General features: G+C 40.9%; 1 protein-coding gene across 1 annotated transcript; it reads right to left on the bottom strand.

Annotated features, from left to right (window-relative positions):
- Positions 1-484: 484 nt before the first annotated feature.
- LOC113113445 (probable G-protein coupled receptor 174) lies at positions 485-10,643 on the bottom strand. Its single transcript, XM_026279628.1, has 2 exons — positions 10,416-10,643; positions 485-2,203 (listed from the first exon to the last, which is right to left on the bottom strand). Exon 2 carries the CDS (start codon positions 1,993-1,995, stop codon positions 988-990), a length of 1,008 nt encoding a protein of 335 aa, XP_026135413.1. The 5' UTR covers positions 1,996-2,203; positions 10,416-10,643; the 3' UTR covers positions 485-987.
- Between the last annotated feature and the right edge of the window lie 12,815 nt (positions 10,644-23,458).

Genomic DNA, 23,458 nt, shown 5'->3' with positions numbered 1-23,458 from the left:
GTGTTTAGAAGTCTAATCTGTTCAGTTTGTGTTTTTCAGGTCTACTCTTTCTCTATGTGTGTTGGCTCAAGTGCCTATTGTGGATTATCTCCTGTGTTTCCTTGATTAAAGACCATTCGTGTTTACTCGTGCCTCCTGCGTGCTTCACCACAGTGTTATGTGACAGAAGACCTGACCAGAACCGTAACCTCTGTGTTTTCCCCTCCGTTTATTTTCTCGTTATTCTGTGTTTTTGTTTCTTTTGTGTTTCCTGTTATAGAATTACGTCATGTGAATCCTGAGTTTTCGCAGTACTGATCGTGAGCTGGACCTGGGCTATTAAAATCCCACAGACCCAATCACAAGCTCACAATCATGACATCACAACCCATTTTTCATAGTATTAAATAACAAACTAAAAATAAAAAATTATTAGAAAAATGATCACTTGAAAATACAAAAGCATTATAATAACTAAAAATGACAGAAACCTCATTTGGAAAAATGTATTTGAAATGTATTTCTTTTTTATTATTTTTTTCTTCTCATTTTGGCTCACGTGCCATTTCACATGGAGAGGGTTTGGTTTATGACTTAAACTGCAGCCAGGCACCAGAAGGCCATCAAAATTGCAGGTCATGTGCAACACACTTGGTTTCCATAAAAATGGGAAGCTCACAGCTGTGGTAATAATCCAAAATATTTCATAAGCAATAAGCAGCAAGTAAGCATATTAGAATGAAGGATCATGTGAAACTGAAGACTGGAGTAATGTTGCTGAAAATTCAGCTTTGATCACAGCAATAAATTACATTTTAACATACATTCAAGTAGAACATTTTAAATATGTGAATATTTTCTTCACATTCTTGTTTTTGTTTAATTAAATGTATTTCTGCACATTCCATTAAGAGCAGAATGATGATTTGTTATTAAATTCCTAAGAAAATGTTAGGAAAAGCTCTGTTTTGTGGCTTAAAACAGTTTCTTTGTGCTGTCTCTGCCAGTTCAGTCCGTTTCTTTTAGAGTGCAGACTGTAGAATTTGTGGAGAAAGTTCTGTGCTGTAATGGCAAACTTTCGTGAAATTCTGGCCTGGAAAGACGCCGCTTGAACTCATCAGTTGTGAAGTAGTACATGACTGGGTCCAGACAGCAGTTCAAACTCGCTAGACACAAGGTGATTGGATGAGCGTGGAGCACTGCATTCCTAAAACCAGAACTGACATTACAGTTTGATTTGGCCAAGAAGTCTAAAGGGAAAGTTATGTGATAGGGCACAAAGCAAACCAGGAACACACCAGCACAACTCAAAACCATCTTGAGTGCCTTGTGCTTCTCCCCAGTGTCCTGTAGCACACAGGTCCTCTGCCGCAGACTGGCAGCGGTCAGCCACGAGCAGGTGACCACTACAGCCAGCGGCAGAAGAAAGCCTGTGATCTCTGCCAATGTCACAAGGGACACTCCTAGTTCTTTGCTGAGTGGCATCATGGGTAGCTCAGAGAAGCAGAATACTGTATTGGGGGTCGGGTTTTTTCGTAGGAGAGGGAATGGAAGGCATCCCAGACCCACAATGAACCACCCAATTAAACACAAACCCCGGTCCTGCTGTTTTTTCATGGTGCCAGTGCGCAGCGGCTGGATAATGAGTCGACAGCGTCTCACACTGATGCAAGCCAGGAAGTAGATGCTGGCATACATATTGACGTATTTTAGATAGAAACAGAGCATGCAGGCAACATCTCCAAAAGGCCACGAGTTGTTCAAATAGTAGTAAATGCGCAGAGGTAGTGACAGCACCTGCAGCAGATCAGCGACGGCCAGGTTAATCATGAATATCACAGCCTTCTTCGTCTCCTTTATGTAGGCGTAAAAAACCCAGAGCGCGAGAACATTGCCAATCAGTCCAGGAACTAGAATCACAGTGTAGAAGATGGCATAGATGTGATGCTGATATTCTTGTATTGACGTTACTTGGTGCGCAGTAGTGTTATTGCAATAGATGTGACTGGCATTCATCTTCTTCTCATTTAACTCAAGTCCGAGAGTCCTCCCGTTAACTACGAAGGTTCAACTTGGCATAACACTGAAGTTTTGGGATGGCACACGTCGTAAGACACCTTTCAGCACTCAGGAAACACAAAAATCACTTATTTAAAAGATGCTTGAGAAAATCCCAGAGATTCTTCAGGGTCTTCTGACATTCTTACGAGAGTCGTGTCCTGTTCTGAAAGACAGTAGAGATGCTCTAGTTAGACACAATCAAGCGTTATTGCATTCTAACAGAGGAAGGACATTAGTCTCAATGAGGCTCATTAGTCTCATGCACAGCTATCTGTGAACTTTACAAATGCTGCAAATGTAGCTTACCACACAAGCAATAATTGATGTGAAGAGATCTGTATGAATGGAGACATGTTTGTGAATTCAAGTGTTTTCTTTTGTATTAATGCATCAAGACTTTTGTGGATCAGGTGACATGCATGTATTCATCAACAGTGTTGGGGAAAGTTACTTTTAAAAGTAATGCATTACAATATTGCTTTACTCCTTAAAGTAACTAATTATGTTACTTATTTTTATAGAAAGTACTTTGACGTTACTTTTTAAATATGAGCAAGGCTTGATTGTTTTTAATACAAGTTCTATTTATAACAAATTTAAAAGCCTATTCACACCAAAAAGTGTAATGAATAAATCTCAGGCTGAAGGAAAAGTAAATTTTTTGCGAGTGGGATGAATTTATGCACATTCACATTTAGTCTAGAACCACACCATGCGCATACAAATCTTCTGCAGTTCTGATTTCTCCCAATATGGGAACAGGAGACTTGTCAGTCCATAAATGGGAATTTTTTTTTTTTAATTAGCTCCGATATTTTCTTGTAAATTAAAATAGAAGGTGTTACTTTACTAGTTACTTGAAAAAAGTAATCTGATTACGTAACTCGTGTTACTTGTAATGTGTTACCCCCAACACTGTTCATCAATGTCTTTACTGAGTCCAACCTATTTGATTCATAGGTAAGAGTGTAAAAGCTCAGAGAGGTATGGCGGAGCAAGACCATTTAGTGATTTAAAAGCAAATAACATAATTTTTTAATGGATCCTAAATTGAATAGGCAGCCAGTGTAATGAAGCTAAAATAGGGGAAATGTGCTCATGTTTACATGTGCCTGTTAAAAGACGTGCTGCTGCATTTTGTATCATGGAGATGGGTGATGGAGGACTCACTAACCCCCACATATAGTGAGTTACAGTAGTCCAACCGTGTAGTTACAAAGGCGTGGATTACAGTTTCAAAATGTAGTCTTGACAGAATTGGCTTTATTTTGGCCAGCTGCCTTAAATGAAAAAAGCTTGATTTGACAACAGCTTTGATCTGACTGTCAAATTTAAGCTCAGGGTCCACTTTAACTCCTAGGTTTGTGATACTAGGTTTAATATAGGGTGCTAAGGAGCCCAGGTGTACAGGTGGGGTCCCAGTGGTGACTCCAAAAACCATCACTTCTGTTTTTTTATCATTACAATTTTAAAAGTTCAGAGCCATCCAGGCCTTTATGTCGTCGAGACAATTGAGTAGTTGTCCAACAGAGTTATCATTTTTCTTTTTTAAGAGGTACATAAATCTGACTGTCATCTGCATAACAGTGGAATGAAATGCCATACTTTCTAAGTATGGAACCAAGTGGAAGCAAATACAGAGAGAAAAGTAGAGGGCCGAGGACTGAGCCCTGTGGGACCCCACACAAGAGAGGAGCAGAGGAGGATACAGAGTCACCTAAGCTAACACAAAAAGTTTGATCCGCTAAGTATGACCTAAACCACTCCAGTGCTATGCCACTGATGCCCACCCACTGCCTTAAACATGAACTCAATATTGCATGATCCACTGTGTCAAATGCAGCAGTTAGATCTAAAAGCACAAGGATAACACAGTCACCAGAGTCAGTAGCTAAAAAGATATCATTAAAAACTCTTAAAAAAGCAGATTTGGTGCTTTGCAAGGTCTTAAAACCGGACTGGAAAACCTCTAGTATATTATGTTCTTCCAAAAAGGCCAATAATTGACTGTACACAATCTTCTCCAGGATTTTTGAAAGGAAAGGCAATTTGGAAATAGGCCTGAAATTAGCAAGAACTGACGGATCTAGAGCATGTTTTTTAATAAGAGGTTGAACTACTGTATGTTTTTAAATTGTAGGGACCACACCCGAGGTCAGATTACTATTTATATCTGCTACAGCAGATGGTCCTACAGTGGGGAAAACCTCCTTAAATAGTCGAGGGGGGACAGCATCATTTGGAGAACCCAAGGGCTTCAAATGACCAACAACCTCCTCTAAAGAGGAAAAAGTCACCAGCTCAAAATGATCAAAGACAGCCGAGCAGGGGACAGAGATTGAAGGGTCATACGCAAATAAATTAGACATATGTAATTTTTCCATTTCTATTTGGATCTTCCTTACATAAGAACACAAACATGCACATTGTTCAAAACCACAAATTCAGTAATTGCAGCAATATTTTTTTTTGCTAATGTTTTCTCTGACAACAGAGGACAGCGTTTACAAGCAGCATAAAGGTTTGTGGTTAAGGAAGGACTTTTATCCTATTTGGGAACAGTGGTTGAGCTCGCAAGGTGTTTTAATTTTCATTCAGTCAACTGACATTCACATGTCATAGTTTTTAATTAGGGGTGCTCCGATCACGATCAGCCGATCGTTAATGCGCATCTCGTCAGTAAAGCCGGTTTTCTAATCAGCCGTTAATTCCATCAGGTGCGTGATTTCACATAGAGCAGCTGTTACTACACAGAGCCGTTGTTAACTGAGAAGATGCGCCAAAAAACGCTGAAAATGAACTGGATTTGCGCATCTTCTCTATTAACAATGCCTCTGTGTAGTAACAGCTGCTCGATGTGAAATCACACACCTGATGGAATTAACCGCTGATTAGATAACCGGCTTTACTGATGAGATGCGCTTTAACGATCGGCCGATCGTGATCGGAGCACCCCTATTTTTAATAGTTGTACTGGGAGTGGTATAGGAACAGCTCCAATCAGGACTGCAAAGCCCTGCAGAGAGTCGTGCGCTTAGCTGAGCGCATCTCAAGGTCTGCTCTCCTCTCTCTGCAGGACATCTAACTCAAACGCTGCAAAAGCATAGCTGTTAAAATCATCAAGAACTCCATCCACCCCAGTAACTGTCTTTTCGCTTTGCTGCCATCTAGTAAGGGCTTCCGTAGCCTGATGGCAAAAATTGAGAGACTTAGGAGGAGTTTCTTCCCCCAGGCCATCAGGCTCCTAAACTCAAAACAAGCCTCTTAACATCAACACACCTCCACTTAATAATCAGTCATATATTCATCATTCTCGACCTCATATTGACATATTGACGGTGTCACAAGCTGTTTACACATTCGCCTCTTCTATATTCCTGTATATCTTAATATTTACAGTATACTACAGTATACTTTCATATACATTATGTTCTTTTCTATACTTAATTCTACATTATACATCTTTTTTATATTTTATTCTTATAAATTATTATTTACTTTTATTCTTCCATTCCTATAAATATATATATATATATATATATATATATATATATATATATATATATATATATATATATATATATATATATATATATCATCTGTGTTGTATTCTTTAATAATTTCGCTGTCCATGATGTGGACCTGATTCACATTTAATATGCTCTATATAATCATGTATGTGACAAATAAAAATCTTGAATCTTGAAAGTTACACCAGGTAAAACACTACATGGGTATTTTGACTGATAAAACGGTAACATTGCAGTAAATGGATCGTGAGTATGGAACAGCGCAATCAACATGTTTTGTATTTGAGCCTACCATGACGTGTCAGTGAGGTAACGTTAATCCATGCATTTATGACCTCAAGGTTAGATTATTGTAATGCTTTATTGGGTGGTTGTTCTGCATGCTTAGTAAACACACCAAAACCAGGTCAAAATGCTTTGGCTTGCTTAGTTGGGGTCACTTCATCTACAGCGATATCGTTGACTTGATTGCAAATAAATGCACAGACACTATTTAAACTGAACAGAGATGACATCGCTGAATTCAATGATGAACTGCCTTTAACTATCATTTTGCTTTATTAACACACTGTTTTCCTAATGAATGTTGTTCAGTTGCTTTGACGGAATGTATTTTGTTTAAATCGCTATATAAATAAAGGTGACTTGACTTTACTTAACAAAGCTACGTTTTCAGAAGATCATTAAAAGGCTTCAAACAAATAAAATACCAATCTAAAAGCTAAAAGGGGTATCAGTGAGGTGTTATGATTCATTAAAAGGCTGGTTTACAGAAATCAGGATGACATCAGAAAACAGTCATTAAAATAAGCACTGTTCCAATTATCTGTTAATAATTACAGAATGCATTTACATATGCAGTTGTTACAATTCTAATTAAAGCGTACATTTTTACAGTGATTCATATGAATAACCATGTGTTGTATAGATGTTCTGATGCAACTTCACCAAATCAACAAGGGAAAATAAAGGAGGTGTCAAAAATAATCAGAAAGTAGAACTTTATATATATTGCTGTGTGTTTTACCGATGTACTTGATTTTTTTTTCTGTTCTACTTTCTCCTTATTAAAACCTCTCCACGTCACAAGTGCTTCCGGTATTGTTCAGTGAATACAGATATAGCTAAGACATATAAATTTCACTCATAAGCACATCATCACCCTGGGTGTGTAGTATTTTTCTAATAATTCTATAGCTTGATGTCAATTATTCCTTATATAAATTATAGATTTGTTTCAAATGAATGATAAAAAATATAGTGGCTTCAGGAACTGAAGGTATGATTCCTGAAACACACACACAAATTATTCATATTTAAAGGGATACTCCACTCCAAAATGGAATTTTGTCAATATTCACTTACCCCATGTCGTTCCAAACCCGCTTTGTTCATCTTTGGAACACAGTTTAAGATATTTTGGATGAAAACTGGGAGGCTTGTGACTGTCCCATAGACTGCCAAGTAAAACACACTATCCAAGTTCAGAAAAGCAGAGATGTATAGTAACGAAGTAGAACTACTTCACTACTGTACTTAAGTACTAAAAGGCGGTATCTGTACTTTACTAGAGTATTATTTTATTTTTATTACTTTTACTTCAGTACATATTTTCGCTGAGTTTAATACTTTTACTCCGATATTTTTTTATGTGCTGCAATTGTTACTCGTTACAATTAGAAAAATGTTACGAATCACTCCATTACAAACCCACATTACCACTGCCAAAACTGTAGATGGCAGGTTTGATGAAGCTGGCACATCACTGAGCGAAGACTGCGCGTGCTGACTGAACTACTGTGAAGAGAGAGATGAACACCGAGCCGAACCAGATAATGACTCGTTAGCGAGTCAAGAACCGGTTGCATCGATTTTCGGATCACCAGTAGTTCTTTCGGACAGTTCGATTCAATAAACCAGTTGAAGAAAACAGTTCACCGGTTCTTTTGCGCTCGACGTAATGGCGTCATTGGCGTTGACTGCAAGTCTTCGGTTTACCTGGGCTCATAACATTAGCACAGAATCAGTTCAGAATCAATCACCAAAAGAATCAGTTCGGTTCAGACGCTCTATGTGTCGGTTTGCTTCACGCTGAATCACACATGCGCAGTATCATCAGCTCCTCGGTTCACGAAACTGACGCGTCTGACAGAAACGGTTCTTGACTCGTGAACGAGTCATTATCTGGCTCGGCTCCGTGTTCGTCTTCAATTCTCTCTTCACAGCAGTTCAGTCAGTGTACTGTTTGAGTCAATGAATTACTCCGGGATATTGGTTTGTTTTAACCCAGAGGGAGTGTCAGCCACATTAAACAAGTTAACATCTTAATTCATCTGTGGATTAATGCGTATTGGAGACGCGAACCATTTAAAACGATTCAGCTCGATTTGGTGAACTGGTTCAAGAAGATCCGGTAACATCGAATGATTCGTTCACGAAACGGATATCAAAAACTGCTTTGTTTTGAACTCTCTCACAACAGACACGGAAGAGAAGACAATGCTGAATAAAGTCGTAGTTTTTGCTATTTTTGGACCAAAATTTATTTTTGATGCTTCAAAAAATTCTAACTGACCCTCTGATGTCCCATGGACTACTTTGATGATGTTTTTCTTACCTTTCTGGACATGGACAGTATACCGTACACACAGCTTCAATGGAGGGACTGAGAGCTCTCGGACTAAATCTAAAATATCTTAAACTGTGTTCTGATGATGAACAGAGGTCTCACGGGTTTGGAACGACATGAGGGTGAGTTATTAATGATATAATTTTGCAAATTGGGCGAACTAACCCTGTAACCGTTTTTGGTTTACAAAAAGTTACAGTCAAAGGAATTGTGATTGTTCTTTAGGTTAATCATTTGAAATAGTAAAAACAATATGTTCAAACTTTTGACTACATTCTTTAGTAACTACATAACACAATACTTGTACTTTTGTACTTGAATACTTTAGTACTTCTACTTAAGTGTGGTGCTTAAAGAGCACTTCTACTTCTACTCAAGTCACTTTTTTTATAGAGCACTTGTACTTTTACTCAAGTATGGGTCTCTAGTACTTTATACATCTCTGCAGAAAAGTATGAAAGACATCGTCAGAATATTCAATCTGCCAACAGTGGTTCAACTGTAATTTTATGAAGCAACAACAATATTTTTTTGTACACGAATAAAACTAAAATAAAGACTTTGTGCAACAATTTGTCTCCTCTGTGTCTCTCCGTATTAATTTAATGGCACTACAGTGATTCAGAGAGACACAGAGAAGACAAAATATCTTTAATTTTGTTCCATAGACGAACTAAGCGTTTACAGGTTAGGAATGACATGGTGATTAAAATTTAAAAACAACATTTTTATTTTGGGGTGTAGTATCAATTTAATATATGTATATTCCCAACAAATATATACTCCTGAAATCTGGACCCAGAAAAAAAATAAACAAAAACAACCCCCCGCCCTCGCCCCCCGCCCCCCGCCACACACACACACACACACTTTCTCGACAATGAAAAACAGTTTTTGATGGATTCCCTTGCTCACTGTCTCGACTCGCTGTGAGGAGACCTGAGGACATGTCAGCCTGCATCCCGTACTGAGCACATGGACAACTATCAGTGAATCCCGAACATGGAAACTGCATTTCTGACCTACTGATTCACAATGTGTGGCTTGTGTTTTTGGAGAGGAATGAGATAAGAGTGCTGTTTGCATCTTTGTCTTCCACCTCTCACACACTAGCTGTAACCCATTCCCCCTCACAACTGAAACAAGATACTGGCCACATTTCCGTATGATGAACATGCAGCCATTTTCCTCTTTGATGTCAGTTTGTGGGTTTTGTGCACTGTTCACCATGAGACCGTCATTTTTCTCAGTAAGGGACTTTCCATATTCATACGTGTGCACTGTGTTACTGCACTGTGTGTTTCACAGAAACAAGCCATCCCACTTGAATGCATCATGATTGATGTCACTTTTTCAAACTGTATAAATTATTAGATGTTGAAATCCTACAAACACACTTAACAACGCACATAACCAAATTATATTCTGTAAAGTCTAGATGCACCAATATTATAATTAGTGAATCAGTTAATAAAAAAAAATACAATAATAATAATGATGAAGATGATGATGGTTGTAAAAAGTTATACATAATATGAAAGGTAAATCTTTAGATTTAAGTAAGAAAGGAAACAGACTGATAAAAATATTTTTTAATGAACTGTTTTAAAAATAACTTTCCAGGAACATAAAGGTTAACAGAGTAGAAGTTGCATTGAGGAAAAAAACAAATTCCTGGTTGGCTGTAAAGTAATGGACTGAAGAAGATAAGTGTTTACCCTTCACCAAGAATCTGAGCACAACCCAGGCCTTTCAGCCTCCAACTGTTGACTAAATCTACTGAATACTTTTATTCTAATTCATCTTTTATTAGACACATTTGTAGTAGTATTAATAATATGAATACTATTTAGCATTGTGATTTAAGGCTGTCTTTAGATTCAACTCAATTTCCAACTCAATTTGCACTGTTCATGTACACATGTGCGAGTCTGTGTTACAAGAGCATAAGCGTCACTGTAATCAATCTTTCTGACAGACTATAGAATGCAGAGGAACATGTTTAGCCTTATTGAGTTTTGAAAGCATGTAAAAATGATGCCAATGCATGTCAACCCATCACACTCCTATCCCACTCTGCTCAGAAGAATCTGCTAGCATTAGTTTTAGTTAAGGTTTAGTGTTAGGTCTTTCTAAGCTAACAAGCTTTAACACTTGACTATACTGTAATGGTCTGACCTGCACCAAATGAAAAGTGTATGAAAAGAAGATCTTACCGTATAAATGAAGTTGTCTCTGACAGGAACACACGTCAACATGTGCTCTCAACCCAAAGCAGATAACGTTTCCTCAGATAAAATCACCATTTATACATCACTCTAGCCTCTTGCTTTGGAAGCACCTCATCTTTGAAACAGTTTAGATTTTTTTTATATTTATTTTAAAAAATGATCCTTGATCTCAGGCGATGTACTTTCTGTTTCTGTCTTCTCACACTGACTCATTTATTTGTTTCCTGTGAGGGTGTGAACAGTTTTCTGCTTTTTTTTCATTCTTACTTCTGCTATTTATCTCATAGTGTTGCCTGATCTGTGCTCGTGATGAAAAAAAAGAGAGATGTTGTTTTTGCTCTACTATTGTTTTTATCTAGTCTTTAACTATAATGTACTTACTTTTATATCAATAATTTGAACAGCGCACTAACTGTGTACACATATGTTTTTACATTGTACTTTGATTTAAAAACCACATTCCTGTAATTACATCTGTAATTAATGTCTGGAGTCAAATCTACAATTACTATAACATTATCTATAATGTTTTTAGTTGCCCTTAAAACATACGTTGTTAATTTCTTTCTTGCTTTCTCTTTCCTTCTTTCTTTCTTTCTTTTTTTCTTATGTAGCATTAAGTGTTTAGAGTTTAGTCAGATATCTTTCCTTTCAGCCTGTTTTCTTTTACATTCTCAGTATGTGATTTTTCATGGATTTCTACTGAGTGATTATGTGTAGATTATCAAGTTAATATCTTGTCTGTATTCACTGAAAACAAAATTTATTTCACAGATAATCAAATGAAACTTTCATAACATCCTGTCTGCAAACCCTCATGACATTCTATAGAAAAAAAATAAAATAAAGGTACAATTTACAAGATATTTGCAGTAAAATATCCAAAAACCACTAGGCAGCTTTTGTCCAGCTGATTACTAACAATATCTCTAATGTTTTAATTTACTTGTAAATCATGAGAAAATTCCCATTCTAAACAGTGACACGGGGCAGTGCAGTCGCCTGTCATTGACTTTAGTGACCCTTTGTTACAGCCTTTACTGACGTAAAAACCTCAACTAGAAAGAGATGCCGATCTCGCATGTGTTTTGCGCAACAGGTAATTTGTTTTGATTCGTATCTTTACAGAAAACGTATGCTATTATAACGATCAACAAGATTAGTATAATGGGGCATAAACGCCAAACGCGGGGCCACGCGAGGACGTGTCTGATCCATAGTCCGATCGCGTCTTTGCTTTAACTTTGTATGTAATCTACTCATGCAAACATTGATCTCGCGTTAAATCCATGATTTATCTTTCCATCTGATTGATGGCTGTCACTTGTTGGATAGAAGACAATGAATCCCATCATTCCACGCTCCTTCTTAGCGTCATCATACCACACGATTGTTATTGTTTTGGTAGTGCGCCCCTACAACCTGTACCTTTAATACACTATATATTCAACTCAATCATTTAATAGATTAATCAAAAATAAGCAGACAATAGATTTATGAGTTTAATAGCTGACTTTCATTTTTGTTGATCTTTCCTCAGCTGGTTTCTGGTATTATTCAAGTCATGAAGAGCTTAAAATACCCCACCTATTTTAATAGTATTAAAAGCACCTTTTCACAAACAATCTTTTGGTCATGTCTTCAGTATAGGGCCCAATTCACACTAATAAGTAGTTGCTTATTAGCATGCCTATTATTAACATATTGGCTGTTTATTAGTGCTTATAAATTACATATAATGCATGACATCCATAATCCTACCCAATACCCTAAACTTAACAACTACCTTATAAACTATTAATAAGCAGCAAATAAGGAGTTAATTGAGGCAAAAGTCATAGTTAATGGTTATTTAATAGTGAGAACTGGACCCTAAAATAAAGTGTGACCTTCACGTCTTATTTGAGCACAAACATATAACATTCATAACCAATTGAATGTTGAATTTTGAATATATATGTATATATATGTGTGTGTGTGTGTGTGTGTGTGTGTATGTGTGTGTTTCACCAAAACAGCTTTTATTTGTAAAATGGCACAGATTCCTAAATTTTAGCTTCTTAATCAGTCAGTAAAGCATTATATTATGATAATATGATAATTAAGCACTATTTCATGATAGAACTTGGGTGATTAGATCTAAAACTTGGTAACCATCTATGAATGCATATTTGTAATTGTAACAGAATTTAGGACCGGTGGTGATGCTTAATATATTGTTGGGCATTTAGGGTTTATGTAAAAAAAATAGATGATACTAAATAAATCATAGTAATTGTTATTAAAGATAATACTACTACTACTAATACTACTATACTAACAATATAAAGGGCACTTAGATTGATGAGCTGCTGGATTCATGAATATAAATCAAGGTGTCAGCCTTGGCTTGAACTGATTTGCTGAAATCAAAACAAGGGCCGTGATAGATGAGTGCCAGCCAATGTCCACTAAAGGAGAAACCGAAATATCTAGGACTTTGTACTTTGCTATCCTAGGAACTACCAAAATCCAGTGTTTTGTGACCTCAGGGAGCGTGATGGATTGTAACGTGGTAGAAGACTAGTTAGGTACACAGGAGCTAAACCATTTAGGACCTAATAGGTGATGAATAATATTTTGTAACTGATACGGAACTTAATAGGTAGACAGTACAGAGACTGTAGAATTGGGGTAATATGATCACATTTTCTTGACCTGGTAAGGACTCTAGCTGCTGCATTTTGGAATACCTGTAGCTTGTTTACTGAAGATGCTAGACAACAACCTTGCAGTGTGTGACGGAGCAGTACAATTGTGAAACCAACCTTTTACCAATAAAGAAATCCGACTACGCCACCCTAGAATTAAACTCTAGGGAACAATACTCAAAACCCAAAAATGGAGTGCATTAAGCACACAGGTTCGGTTCCCTCATGGAAGTAAGCAGGAGACGTGGGTGGAGTATCAAAATACAAATGTTTATTAATGCAAGAATGGTTTTTAAAAGAGACACTAAAATGTCGGTAGGCAGGAGACACCCCTTTAAATGGAGAAAAACAATTACAAAAATGAATGTGGGCAATAACGGAAAATTAAATTTAAATATGAAAACCAAATAAAGTAAATATCAGCAGGGCTGAGGCTCCCATCGGCAGGAACAGAAATGGAGTCTGGTTTTACAAGAGCACACTTCACACACACACACCAAAGTGCACTCAGATCACACTCCCACACACTTGAAGTGATACACCGCACGCAATGAAGAACCACCACCACAAGAGGGAAGATCCGTTCACCAGTGGGACCCCCAGCTCCTGCAGACAAGCAAAAATAAGTTAACAAAATCACAATTAGCTCCACAAAATAAAGAAAAACATTAGAAGAATCAAATAAGTTCAAAGGAAATTACAAAGCAACTTGAAGTCAGACAGGAAGCAAATCAAGTTGCGTTAAGAAAAAAATAATGTACAAAATAGACAACACAATATAACCACAAGTATAAACAGTAAACGAAAACAAAATCAAAAAGAAAAGAAACAAAACAATTATCTTCTCTCAATAAAACAAGATCGTCATATTCTCCCTGCTGACACACAAACAGAAAGCGGTCACTACACCCAATCGGAACCAGACAAACAGTCCCCTTGCAGGAATGTAAGCAAAGGGTCCACAGCACAAAGCGGAAGACAGCAGCAACGCAGCAGATCCGATACAATTTAAATTAGAACGGGATGAAAAGAGAGTGAACGAGAGGGAGAACCCTATAGCAAACACAAAGAGAGACGTTACTAATAATGATACTTGCCCTTCACGAATTATAATTACATTTAAAACACTTACCGTCGAGGTATCACCCCAAATAGAAAATATACAGGCACAGGTCTATTAATCAGCCCACCGACAACTATGGGGTAGAGGAAACCATACCTAGACAGCATGTGGCAGCATCAACAGCACAACAACGGTAGTACAATATGCGTTCATACAGATGCACATGGACACACACATACCTGAGAGGCAACCAGTCACTACATCCACTAAAGCAGCGCTGAAAACACGCCGACACCCGGACAAAACGACACTAGAAGTTTACAAAAAAAAATGCTTTAACAGCCCACCAGTTTTCAGATTACATCCCGTTACAGCACAGCACGCTTACCTGTAACCACCGTAAACACAGGCACAAAGGGGGAAAATCGGACGTGACGCACCACGGCCAACAACAAATCAGCCCTTATATTACGGATACTGATCGCTGATAGGCAAATCCGGCTGTCAATCACCTAATCTCATTACATTCCACCCCTAGTTTCTGCAACGTCGCCCCGACGGTGATCTAAACTGCAGCCCCCTTCAGAACTCAGTTCCAAGGCCGAAACAAGGTACCAACTGTACTACCAACTATACGAGACACTGAACCAGCACCTACTGCTCGAGGGAGGTGGTGCATGTTAGAGTGGTGACCTGCAATTCTCCTTCCAGTTCTTCTCACTCCACTCTCAACCACCCCCAATGAATTTGGAGGCAATACAACCAGCTGTGAACCCACCTCAACCTCCGGACCATCTGTTAATCTACAGGCTTCTATATATAGCGCACCACCAGATGTCTGAGGGACAGAAGGAACAACAGCATCCTGTAACCGCAACCCACCTCTATCTTGTGGTGTCTCTGGCGCTAAGACAAACAAATCCTCCTCATAATCATGCTCCTCCTCCAGGGGGTGCAGAGGTTCAATGGCCACAGGGGCAGATAATTCAGGAGATAGATCCTGGCCGATCAAGGCCTTCAGCAGAGATCGGTGCACATGCTTTACTTTACTCAAGTCTGTGGTGGGAGCAATGGTGTATACCGGCCCACCCCCTTTAGACACTCTAAGGACCTGGTACACCACTGAGCTCCACAGGTCCTGGATTTTGTGTCTACCCCTCACACTATGATCACGGAGGTATACCAGCTGACCCTCCTCAAGTGGTGCTTCCTTTACCTGCAGGTCATGCCGGGCCTTTCGTCTATCGGCTGCGGAACCCAACCGTTCCTGGGCATCCTTGAAAGCAACTTGCAACCGACCCTGCTGCTCCAGAATCCATCTATGAACAATGCCAGCAAATGGCTCTTGAAAGTGCGGAGATTCCCCAGTTGACTGATGAGGGGTGGTGTTATAAGCGAAGAGTACCTGGGGGAGACAGAGCGGCCAGTCACCCTTTTTAGCAAGCGGCAAGGTACGCAACAAGTCATGCAACGTCCTATTGAAGCGTTCCAGCCGGGTGATATGGGGTGGTCCGTGACTTCTCAACCCCATTCAAACTGCAAAGTTGCTGGATGCAGAGTGGACAAGACCTGGCACGCCAAATTTGCAAAACCACTCTACCACCAGAACCTAAGCTACGGTCTCTGCCCGTTGGTCTCTAGTCGGTATGGCCAAGGTGTATTTAGTAAAAATATCAGTCATGACTAACACGTTCGCAAGCCCGGACCTTGAGAGCTCTAGCACAGTGAAGTCCAAAGACAAAACTTCATTAGGACGGGCAGCTAACAAGTGTCCCATAAAGCTACCGAGGGCAGTGGGGACACCTTTAGCACACTGGCACCGCTCGCACTCCTGGCACCAGCGGGCAATGTCCACAGACATCCCAGGCCAGTAGCAAAGCTGCCGCACGAGATGGTACGTACGCTCCACCCCCTGATGCCCATGCTGTTGGTGAAGCTGGGTCAAGACTTCGCGTTTCATGACTGCGGGCAATAACACCTGGAAGACCTCCTCACCACCGTCTGGGCGAAACACACGCCGATAGAGCACACCATCAGTCTCGACCAGGCAGTCCCACTGCCGAAGTAGAGTAACTACATACTTTGAGAGTTTCTTACGCTCTTCAGGAGTTGGGGGCAACTTGCGCCTCCAAAACACCAGCAACTCCCCAATGACAGAGTCCATTACCTGCTGAGCACCCATGTCACTGATTGAGGAACAAGGAAATGATTTACCTGGGCCACCTGTTCAACTTGGGCAGCTTGCTGTAACGCCACAGGAACAACCACACCTGGACACAACTCTTGCACCATTCCTGTACCCAAAAAGTTTTGTCATGACAAGGCATCAGCATTACGATTGCTTTTCCCCGACCTATATTTGACCTCAAAGTCAAACGCTGCCACTTGGGCAGCCCAACGCTGTTCCATGGCGCCCAACTTTGTGGAAGTCAGGTAGCTAAGGGGGTTGTTATAGGTAAATACCACACATTTATGGCCCAGCAAGTACTCCCTAAATTTTTCAGTCATGGCCCACTTGAGCGCTAAAAACTCTAGTTTCAAAAAACTGTAGTTAGATTTATTGCGCTCAGTGGGCCTAAGAATGCGACTGCCATACGCTATAGGGCGCACCCTACCTTGCTGCTCCTGTGAAAGGACAGCCCCTAGTCCCCCATGACTAGCATCTACCTCTAAAATAAACGGTAGTGAGAAGTCAGCATAGGCAAGCACTGGGGCTGTGGTCAATTTACCCTTCAACCCCTCAAAGCCACACTGATATTCTGCCGACCAGGCTTCAGCAAACTCCTGAGCACTGCGCTTTACATGTTTTGGGTTTGCCAGCTGACCCACCAACCCATGAAGAGGGGCAGCCAATTTGGCAAACCCCTCCACAAAGTGCCAGTAGTAGCTAGCGAACCCCAAAAAGGAGCGCAACCCGAAACATTAATAGGCCGAGGCCATTGTGCAACTGCATCCACTTTACTTTGGTCAGTAGAAACGCCCTCAGAAGAGATGACATGCCCTAAATAATGGACTTTCTTTTGAAAGAAGGCACACTTGGACAATTTGGCCTTCAGGCCTTTTCTCTGCAGGCGGCTCAACACAACCTTCATCCGAGCAAGATGTTGGTCTATTGAGGAGGAAAAGACAATTATATCATCAAGATACAAGAGCAGGGACTGACACCGCTGATCCCCAAACAACCGTTCCATCAAACGTTGGAAGGTGCTTGGGGCGTTGCATAACCCAAAAGGCATTCTGTTCCACTCGAAGAGGCAAAATGGGGTGCAAAAAGCAGTCTTGGGTTTGTCCCTCTCAGCTACAGGTACTTGATTGTACCCGCTGGCCAGGTCCATGGTAGAAAACCAACGGGCCCCAGACAGCGAATCCAAAGTCTCCTCAATACGTGGTAGAGGGAACGCATCTTTCCTAGTTTTTGAATTTAAGTGACGGTAGTCTACACACATACGCAGACTACCTTCCTTCTTTTTGACCAACACAATGGGTGATGGGTAAGGACTGCAGCTCTCTCTAATTACCTGGGATTCCAATAACTGATTGATATGTGCCTTTACCACATCATACTCTGATGGAGGAATGCGCCTGAACTGCTGCCTGACAGGGATGTCATCCAACAAGGGGATTTCGTGGGAAATCAGGTTTGTGCATCCTGATCAGCTGTAGACAGACGACGAAGCCGCATACAAGCCTGAGCTTCCTCCACCTACTCGTCAATGCTAATGCCCAACTGACCACTAAACTATGGGCATTTACGATCTCGAGGAACAAATACAAACCGTTCCGTGGTCGATGCACTGGCATCAACGAGTGGGGGAGCCAAAACTACAGGAGTAGAAATATAAGATGGCCCCGGCTGTGCAACAGACACTTGCTCTTGTCTCAGTCGTTCATTAACTGACTTTAATTGAGCCACCAAATCTCTTAGCTCACGCATTTCATCCTCCATAACTGCAATTGCGCAAGCACTTACCACGAATATGTAAACTGAATTTTACATGTACCGGTCCACCACAGAAAGGGACTGCTACAGTCTGGTTCCTAAAAAAAAGAAAAGAAACACAAGAAAAAGAACAGTACAAACACTCAAACAAACCAAAACCCACGTCTCTGCACTAAATAAGAGGGACCCTGCCGACTACGCCAGAATGTGGCGGAGCAGTACAATTGTGAAACCAACCTTTTACCAATAAAGAAATCCGACTACGCCACCCTAGAATTTAACTCTAGGGAACAATACTCAAAACCCAAAAATGGAGTGCATTAAGCAAAACAGGTTCGGTTCCCTCATGGAAGTAAGCAGGAGATGTGGGTGATGTATCAAAATACAAATGTTTATTAATGCAAGAATGGTTTTTAAAAGAGACACTAAAATGTCAGTAGGCAGGAGACACCACTTTAAATGGAGAAAAACAATTACAAAAATGAATGTGGGCAATAACGGAAAATTAATTTTAAATATGAAAACCAAATAAAGTAAATATCAGCAGGGCTGAGGCTCCCATCGGCAGGAACAGAAATGGAGTCTGGTTTTACAAGAGCACACTTCACACACACACACACACACACCAAAGTGCACTCAGATCACACTACCACACACTTGAAGTGATACACCGCACGCAATGAAGAACCACCACCACAAAAGGGAAGATCCGTTCATCAGTGGGACCCCCAGCTCCTGCAGACAAGCAAAAATAAGTTAACAAAATCACAATTAGCCCAACATCACAAAATAAAGAAAAACATTAGAAGAATCAAATAAGTTCAAAGGAAATCACAAAGCAACTTGATGTCAGACAGGAAGCAAATCAAGTTGCGTTAAGACAACACAATATAACCACAAGTATAATCAGTAAACGAAAACAAAATCAAAAAGAAAAGAAACAAAACAATTCTCTTCTCTCAATAAAACAAGATCGTCATATTCTCCCTGCTGACACACAAACAGAAAGCGGTCACTACACCCAATCAGAACCAGACAAACAGTCCCCTTGCAGGAATGTAAGCAAAGGGTCCACAGCACAAAGCGGAAGACAGCAGCAACGCAGCAGATCCGATACAATTTAAATTAGAACGGGATGAAAAGAGAGTGAACGAGAGGGAGAACCCTATAGCGAACACAAAGAGAGACGTTACTAATAATGATACTTGCCCTTCACAAATTATAATTATATTTAAAACACTTACCGTCGAGGTATCACCCCAAATAGAAAATATACAGGCACAGGTCTATTAATCAGCCCACCGACAACAATGGGGTAGAGGAAACCCTACCTAGACAGCATGCGGCAGCATCAACAGCACAACAACGGTAGTACAATATGCGTTCATACAGATGCACATGGACACACACATACCTGAGAGGCAACCAGTCACTACATCCACTAAAGCAGCGCCGAAAACACGCCGACACCCGGACAAAACGACACTAGAAGTTTACAAAAAAAATGCTTTAACAGCCCACCAGTTTTCAGATTACATCCCGTTACAGCACAGCACGCTTACCTGTAACCACCGTAAACACAGGCACAAAGGGGGAAAATCGGAAGTGACGCACCACGGCCAACAACAAATCAGCCCTTATATTACGGATACTGATCGCTGATAGGCAAATCCGGCTGTCAATCACCTAATCTCAAGTGCATTACAGAAGTCCAGTCTAGAGGTCATGAATGCATGAACTAGCTTTTTTGCATCAAAAACAGTTAACATGTTTCATAGCTTGGCAATGTTTCTAAAATTAAAGAATGCTTTCTTAGACATGGAAAAATATGGTTTTCAAAAGACAAGTTGTTGTCTAACATAACACCCAGATTTTTTACTGTAGAGGAAGTAACCGTACATCTGTCTAGATGCAAATTGTAATCTACGAGATTATATGTACTGTTTTTTTTTTTTTTTTTTGGTCCACTAAGTAATATCTCTGTCTTATCCAAATTTAATAGAAGAAAATTATTGCTCATCCAATCTTTCACATTTTTAACACACTCTGTTAGCTTAGATAATTTATTTTAATCTTGTCTAAGTCTCGTTGCGATAAATAGTAGAGTATCATCAGCATAACAGTGGAAACTAATCCTGTATTTTCTAATAATATTAACAAGGGGCAACATGTATATTGAAAATAGCAGAGGACCTAGGACAGATCCTTGTGGAACTCCATATTTTACTGGTGAAACATGAGATGATGGCCCATTTAAATAAACAAAGTGGTAGCGATCAGACAGGTACATCTTCCCCTGGAATACCTGTATATTTTTATTTATTTATCTATGAGTATGTCATGATAAATGTTGTTGAACGCAGTACTAAAATCAAGTAAAACTAGCAATGAGATGCAGCCTTGGTCTGGCACAAGAAGCAAGTCATTTGTAGTTTTAATAATTGCAGTTCCTATGCTATGGTGGGGTCTAAAACCCGACTTAAATTCTTCATAAATTTAGAAAATCAGAAAATCCTTTCAGTAAGTCACGTTCGACGTTACGTCAATGACTGACAAATTGGGATCTCGCTAGAAAGATGAATCACCTTCGAGTGTTAACTTACTGGCTCCATCTGAAGGTAACGATCACTGCATCTAGTGCAGCAAGCAGCAGAGCCCGGTTCGAGGATGCTATGCCTTCTCACGGGAATGTCGGTGGTCCCCCTAGTGACCATCATTCAGTTTGCCTGGCGTCTTTCAGGGGAATCCAGTTTACCTCTGTGCTGGACAAAGATGCTCCTGTCTTCCGAGCAGAAATCGCAGTCCTGCTAGCAAAAGACATGATAGAGCCGGTTCCTCCAGCCAATATGAAGTCAAGGTTTTACAGCCCCTTCTTAATTGTACCCAAGAGAGGTGGTGGGTTATGACCAATCCTGGACCTACGTGTTCTGAACTGGCCCCTTCACAAGCTCCCGGTCAAGATGTTACATCAATCATCATGTCAGCCCTCACATTAGCTCTCGCTTGGCACGCACGGAGTGTGTCCGTGCATGCAATCTTAAGGTTGCGAACCCACTGCTGTTGAGGCACGGCAGCGACCAAGATTGCGGGGATCGCACATGATCTGACAGATCGTCCTTTCTCCACCCATGTTCCATATATCTAAAGCTCTTGAGGCTTGGAAGCCCGCACGGTGGTTTCTTCCCCCTCTGAGTGAGAGCTGGCTGCAACATTCATCTTTCTCTGAGGAGATTGATGTTGTTTGTGTGACTACATTTCATTCTGAGAAATAAAATGAAATATTATCTGACTATGAGAAGTTAGATGTACAGGGGCTCTTGGGATATAATTTCTCAAGTGAGAACACGTGTTTACCTCTCGGTCAGAAAAATTAGAAGGGCTGCTGGGCGGGAGCAGGCCCAACCCCATCGTGTTCCAGCCCCTCGTGCTGGGGGTGTCACTTCTCATGCTCCGCAGAGTCTACAGTCAGAGAGGCACTCCCGGTCTCTGGTGAGCGATTCTCTCAGTTACCGCCCAGTAACATAGCAGTGCTAAGAGCCTCACAAACTTCTCCGCCTCAATTCAACGGGTGACTCCCACCCTGGTGGGCCCCAGACAGGCTCTGGTAATGGAACAGAAGTAGACACTCTCTGAGGATGGAGACCATTGAGGTGGTTCCTCCTCACGTGCAGAGTCCGGGCCCTACAGCCGGTACTTCGCTGTTCCGAGTAAGGAGGAGGTGTTGCATCCTATTTTAGATCAGCGTTTTTTAAATGCTCTGTCAGGGTACTGAAGTTCAGACCAAGTCCGAGGACTGGTGTGTCACAATCTATCAAACATATGCACTTATCTCCATCCTTCCTCATCAGAAGTTCCTGAGGTTTGATTTGGGGGGAAAAGCCTACCAATACAGTTGCTCTTCTGGCCTTGCACACTCACCCCACACTTCCACGACTCAACCACATTGGCTGCAGCCTGGAATTAAACTGCTGGTTTTGTCTGGTCAGAGGAGAACTGGCCCCCCAACTGAGGCTGGTTTCTCTCAAGGTTTTTTTCTCCATTCTGTCACCGATGGAGTTTCGGTTCCTTGCCGCTGTCACCTCTGGGGTCACTTCATCTACAGCGATATCGTTGAATTGATTGCAAATAAATGCACAGACACTATTTAAACTGAACAGAGATGACACACTGAATTCAACGATGAACGGCTTCTAACTGTCATTTTGCATTATTGACACACTGTTTTTCTAATGAATGTTGTTCAGTTTCTTTGACGCAATGTATTTTGTTTAAAGTGTTAGATAAATAAAGGTGACTCGACGTGACTTGACTTGACTTGACAATTGGTTGCTATTAGCTCTATCAGAGTGGGTGGTGTTTCGGCATCAAGGTGTCATTCTCACTCACATGAAGGAGCTGGGGTTAAAATTTAATGCCAAAAAATGTGCTTTCTCCAGTACAGAGAACCACTTATCTGGGCGTGGTGTGGGATTTGACCACGACGCAGGCACGTATGTCAGCTGCTCGGATCGAGTCGATCTTCACTGCAGTCATGAGAGTTAGAAAAGGCCGGTCACTCACTGTCAAGCAGTCTCTGAGATTGCTGAGTCTGATGACAGCTGTGTCCAACATGAAAACTATTGACCTGCTGTACATGAGACCCCTACAGTGGTGGCTCAAGACCAAGGGGTTCACCCCCGGCTGGTGTGCAGTCATGAGTGGCCACCCTGCCCGCGGTCTGTGGAGGGGTCACTATCTGACATGGCATATCAACTGCCTGAAGATGTGGCTGAGGCTTCCTCTGTATGATTTTTTTCCAGGTTGCTCTGCCCTCGGAAGTTCTGCAGAGTGTGCCGGGATGGAGTCTAGTTGCAGTTAGTAGCACTCCATGGGAGGTTCTCGTCAGAAGAGATCTCCTCTTGCAGGCAGAGGGTGTGCCCCCCCCACGGAGCTTGGAGGCTGTAGGTGTGGTCTCTGAGGAGGCACAACTCTTAGCTTCCGGTCTCTCAACCAAGGTTGTTGAAACCAATTTCCAAACCAGAGCTCCCTCAATGAGGAAACCGAATGCCTTGAAGTGGAAGCTTCACTTCATGGTGCAGAGACCACTGATTATCTTGCTTTAGCTGTGCTCCTCCACACTAGGCAGAGATTTTAAAATCTGGCAGTGTGGGCATTCTCATTCCCAAAGCTTTCTCTGATGCAGCTCAAGTTCCTGAAGATGAAAATCTCAGGTTACGTATTTAACCATGGTTCCTCGAGGGAATGGGTTACTGTGTCTCGGGGCCATACTTCCAGCATCCTAGCCAGCGATAGCTTTATTCCTACAGGCTAAATGCCAGTTTCACCGAATGTGCTT

The sequence above is a fragment of the Carassius auratus genome, chromosome 14 (assembly GCF_003368295.1).
Source record: "Carassius auratus strain Wakin chromosome 14, ASM336829v1, whole genome shotgun sequence".
Classification (NCBI taxonomy): Eukaryota; Metazoa; Chordata; class Actinopteri; order Cypriniformes; family Cyprinidae; genus Carassius; species Carassius auratus.
The sequence above is the reverse complement of the archived record's forward strand: the minus strand, read 5'-3'. Positions and strand labels throughout refer to the sequence as shown.